Source organism: Vombatus ursinus, unplaced genomic scaffold, assembly GCF_900497805.2.
Source record: "Vombatus ursinus unplaced genomic scaffold, bare-nosed wombat genome assembly UNPS02014838.1, whole genome shotgun sequence".
NCBI lineage: Eukaryota > Metazoa > Chordata > Mammalia > Diprotodontia > Vombatidae > Vombatus > Vombatus ursinus.
In genome coordinates, this window is record NW_020954616.1 from 2,322,391 (window position 1) to 2,327,717 (window position 5,327).

Consider the following 5,327-nt stretch of genomic DNA (forward strand, 5'->3'; position numbering starts at 1 on the left):
CAGATGTGGAAACTGAGGCAAAGAGGGATTAAGTGACTTGACTGGGGACACACAGCTATTAAGTGTCTGATGCCAGGTTGGAACTCAGGTCTTCCTGACTTCAGGCCTGGAACTCTAACAATACAAGTAAAGCTTTTAATAGTTGTAAGGTGCAAAGTTGTGTAAATATAAGATCTCTCTATGGGGGTCAAGGGAGGGGAGGAGAGGGAGAGAAACTAGATTTTATGTTTATTTGAAAAAAAATTAAATTTTAAATAAATGAGTGCATGTTGCCATTGTTTATCTGTGTAGATAGACAATGCTTTGTATAAGTGTTCTTTTAGGGTCAGAGTATATTATGACTCCTCAAGGCCACCCCAAAAAAATTTTAGTCAACTCTTCTTTAATTTCCTCAGAGTACCTAACAGAGGACACCAATAGTGTAATATAAGATAACTAAAGGAGTAATGAGATAATAATTTTGAAGTGCTTAACCCAGTTCCTGGTATATAATTAGTGTGATATACATACATATTATAATTATTATCATATATGTATTATATTATATTATATTCCCAAGCCTTGTGACCTCATAAAAGACACTTCTGGGCCTCAGTTTCTTCATCTGTAAAATAAGGGGACATAATGATCTCTAAAGTGCCTAAAGTTTCAGCTCTGCCATTCAATAAGTTACTTCCTGTCTGTGAGTATAAGTTTCCTCTTCTGTAAAATGACACAATAATGCCTAGACTGCATTAACTCCCAGTGCTGTATCAGGCTGTGATGAAATGATGCATGTGAGAGCACTTTGTAAACCATAAAAAACTTTACAAATGTAGTTTTCTGTCATGGCTGTGGTTGTGGTTGTTATATCTGGAGCCTGTGTCTGTCATCAAACTGGGCACTTCCCAAGGTCCTGGACCATGACTGCTCCTCTGCATCTCCAAACACAAGGTGTATAAACATAGCCTGTGGGTAGTGGATTAACTCCTTGACTGGCTATCCAGTCAATCCTATGACAACCCAATTGGATAAATATCCCCAACCATTTACCTAGGGCTAGGCTAGCAGCTGAAGACCATTCAGCATCCCTTCAGCACTGCCCAAAGCCTATGGGTGACCCTTTTCACAGCCTCCTTCACTTCCTTGTTGCGAAGGGTGTAGATGATAGGGTTGAGGAAGGGGGTGAGCAGGGCATATATCAGGGCAATGAGCTTGTCTGAGCCCTCTGCCTGGCCCCTGGGGGGCCCTACATAAACAGCAAAGGCTGAGCCATAGAATAAGGCCACCACCATTATGTGGGAGGAACAGGTGGAGAAAGCCTTAGCCCTGCTGGCAGCTGCAGGCAACCTCAGCACAGCCCTCAGGATGCCCCCATACAAGAACAGGATCAAGGTAAAGTTGCACCCATTAGCCACGCCAATCACAGTCCCATGGACACGTGCATGCCAGGCAGTGCCTACACATGACAGACGCATGAGTGGTGCAAGGTCACAAAAGTAATGAGCAATCTCCATCTGGCAGAAGGGCAAGGAGGCAGTGAGGCAGGTGGGTACCAGAGCCACAGAGAAGCCAGTCACCCAAGAGGCTGCTGCTAGCCAGACTCGCACCTGGCCACCCATGAGACTGTGGTAGTGGAGAGGGCGACAAATAGCAAAGTAGCGATCAAGGGCCATGACACCCAAAAGGTAACACTCAGTCAGACCCAGTGAGTGGAAAATGTACAACTGAGTGAAGCAGACGGTAGGAGAGACAGGCAAGGGCCCACGAAGCACTGTGCACAGGAGTGTGGGCACTGTGGTGCTGATGTACCAGACTTCCAGGAAGGACAGGGTACTGATAAAGAAATACATGGGAGTGCCCAGCCCAGAGTCAGCCTGGACTAGGATGATGATGAACAGGTTACCAGCCAAGGTGAGGAGGTAGGTGGACAGAACACCCAGGAAAACAAGAGTTTGCAGGGACTGGGTAAGAGTGAAGCCAACTAGGACAAAGTTCTGGACCCAGGTTTGGTTAGCATAATTCATGGTTTCTAGGATTGAGGTTAAAAAAAGAGGCAAGGGGAGGTCAGAAAGTTAAGTAATTTAGTGGAAAGGTGAAAGACTCCTAGACCCAGACCTGCTATGTACAAGCTATGGGACCATGGCCAAGCCATTTCATTTCCTTGAGGATCATTTTCCCTTTTTCTGTCTCAATACATCCCATCAAAAGATCAATTATTTCATCAGGTTTTTTTTTCCTTCCACCAATGCAGATTTTGACCCTTCTATACCTTAAGAAAGAGTGTGATGAATTTCTACAGCAAAAACAAACAAACAAACAAAAGAGAGAGTAAATAAATGAACAAATAAATAACTAAATAAATTTCTACTAGTCATTTCTCTGGTGATGAAGTTACAAACTTAGCCAGGAGGTTTTTCAGATAAAAAGACACAATCTATTCATACTCAAAGCCTTTATAACTTATTAAAATTTGCCAGGCTTTGTGCTCTACTGGCACAGACTTTGAGAACTCAGAGTAAACTCCACACCCTGAGGGGTAGGACTTTTACTGCAGTTAATGAAAATCCTAAACTTAAGTATGCAGAATGTTCCTTAAACAACTTGGAAATAACAAGAGTTTTCATTTCATGCAGTCCTTGACAAAGTATTTTCTGGGCAACAGTCTTGAAGACCATGGGCAAAATTATTATTTTTTCCATTTGATGAAGAAGGAAATTAAGGCTCATGGATTCTTGGAAGTGACGTCCAAAGTCACATAGCTAGCATGTGTTAAGAGTTAGAACTCAAACTCAGATTTTCTGGCCCAAGTCCAATGAGCTTTCCGCTCTATGATTGTTGTCTCCCAAGGTCTGCCAGGCAGGATTCCAAGGTCTTGGGCCAGAGGCTCTGCCCAACCCATTCCTTGCTACTATATCATCAGCTTCATACACACACACAGACTCACAGAAACACACACGCATGCACATGCTGCCCCTTATCCTTGTATCCCTTAAATTCTTACAAAAAATATTCTGTTATTTTCTAAGAGGAGTACCTTCCTCACTGCCAGAAGCCCCTTGTCCATCAGATATAAATGGTGAAATTGATCCATCCCTTTCAGAAACAGGAAGGCTCAATCATGAAGTTGCCCTTTGGGACTCAGTGATTGAATTGAAAGATCTAGAAAAAAAGAGATGTGAAAGGAGAGGGAGATGGCGACCCATAGAGTCATGTACCCCCAAACCTTGGTTGAGGAACCATAATAGGGGACTAAAAGGTAAGGCAACAGAGAAATGGATACTCACCAATTAAGGAGTTACAATAAGAGAAAGCTGTGAAAGGGAAATTTCTGAGGGCTTGCTAGAGAGGCAGCAGGATACAATAAAATTGGCATTGTCTTGTATTCTAGTGTTGCTTCTATCATTAATTAGCTCTGTGATCTTGGACAAATCACTTCCTCTTGGTCGACCTCAGTTTGTTTGCCGGAAAAATGATGTTTGACCATGATGCTCTTTAAGGACCTATCCAGAACAAATCGGTGATCTCTAAAGTCCTTTCCAATTCTGACATGCCACATTTTTATTAGGGGAGAGTTACAGATGGAGAGGACAATTGGGGGTGGGGGGGTTGTCAGAACTAGCACCCTTACAGTTCTAGTTTCATCTCCTTAGACTTGGAATCTGTGAAATAATGATAGTTGACATTTATATCACAATTTGTGAAGCATTTTACTTGGGAAGTTATCTTGCACAATGATTCCCCAGTTATTCAGAACAGGTATTATGAATCCCTGAGGAAACCAAAGCTCAAATAGTTTAAATAAGTTGCCCAGGGTCACACAAAACTGGTGAGATTCTAGCCAGCATTAGTTCCACTATATCATTGCTGTCTGATCAAACAAGAAGTTCTCTACCATAGCTCCAGTCCTCACTGCCACCATTATCCTTCCCTTGTGTCTTCCTATCTTTCTCCTTTTTTCATACCTGATGATCTGAGTTATGTAATTATGTAAAAGATCTCCTGCTTCTGGGACATTCTATACTCATCTCTAGACTCCCAGTAGTTCCAGCTTTTGTACTCTTTGTATGTCTTGGACATTCTAAGAATCGCTAAACTCCTTCCCACTCCCAGGACCTCCCTCCTTCCCAATGATACCAGCCCCACAGGAGCCACTGTGTATATTGTTTCTCAAGGGTAGGGATCTCATCTCTTGGGAAATGTAAAAACTTTGTTGATCTTACTCTCTGGCTGATTCATCAGCTTCAGGACCTTTGATAAAGGCCCTTAGGTACCAATTCCAGACATGTTCCTCTCCTCTATACTTTAAGGGTATAGAATCCATTGACATAATTTAGTCAAGACTCTGGCCCTGGTCCCATGTTCTGAGTGTCAAACTGTATTCCAGAGGAGGAAAAATCCAAATTGTTACTCCTACTACGTCATAAATGGGTGAGGTTTGTCTTACCTCCTTTCCTACTATTATATCCTCCCTTCACTGTTCAAGAGTCCTTTTTTGTGTCTAACTTAAATCTTAACTGTACATAAAGTCCCAATTTCTCTTGTGCTTTCTTCAAGTGAAGACTTTTTTTCTCTTTTTTTGATAATTTATTTATTTTTAATTTTCAACATTCACTTCCATAAGATTTTGAGTTTTAAAGAGGGAATACATTAAGACTGAAGAGGACTGAAAAGGACCTCTTGTATCTCTACATGCATTCTTTGCTCCTCTCAGACCTCTACTTTATTTCTAGACATTCTGAACCAACCTACCAGTCATTTATTTGCTACCACTCAAAAGGTACCTAGATACCTCTCTTCTCCAGGAAACCTTTCCAGATGTATGCAAGGAAATAAGAACCATTTCTAACCCTAGACTGTGGCAGTTGGGGTGTCCTGTCTCTCCCATCTCATCTCTTGGGAAATGTAAAAACTTTGTTGATCTTACTCTCTGGCTGATTCATCAGCTTCGGGACCTTTGATAAAGGCCCTTAGGTACCAATTCCAGACATACTCCTCTCCTCTATTCTTTAGGGGTATAGAATCCATTGATGTAATTTAGTCAAGACTCTGGCCCTGGTGCCCTGTTCTGAGTGTATTTCACTGTATTTCAAAAAAGGGAGAATCCAAATTGTTATACCCACAACATCACAAATGAGTGAGGTTTATCTTACCTCCTTTCCTACTACAAGGAAATTTTTATATCATTCCTTCACTGTTCAAGAGTCCTTTTTTGTGTCTAATTTAAATTTCATCTGGAGGGGCAGAGCCAAGATGGTGGAGTAAAAGCAGTAACTTGCTTGAGTTCTCCCCCTAAATCCTCCAAATACCTATAAAAATGGCTTTAAACAAATTCTAAAGCAGCAGAA

The 5,327-nt window shown here is 41.7% G+C and overlaps 1 protein-coding gene across 1 annotated transcript; it reads right to left on the reverse strand.

Annotated features, from left to right (window-relative positions):
- Positions 1–1,061: 1,061 nt before the first annotated feature.
- LOC114026400 (olfactory receptor 11H6-like) lies at positions 1,062–2,006 on the reverse strand. The gene has a single exon (XM_027840091.1). It carries the CDS (start codon positions 2,004–2,006, stop codon positions 1,062–1,064), a length of 945 nt encoding a protein of 314 aa, XP_027695892.1.
- Between the last annotated feature and the right edge of the window lie 3,321 nt (positions 2,007–5,327).

Bases quoted from the DNA above. Each gene is read 5' to 3' on its own strand.
- LOC114026400 (XM_027840091.1), bottom strand. From the start codon at position 2,006: ATGAATTATGCTAACCAAACCTGGGTCCAGAACTTTGTCCTAGTTGGC.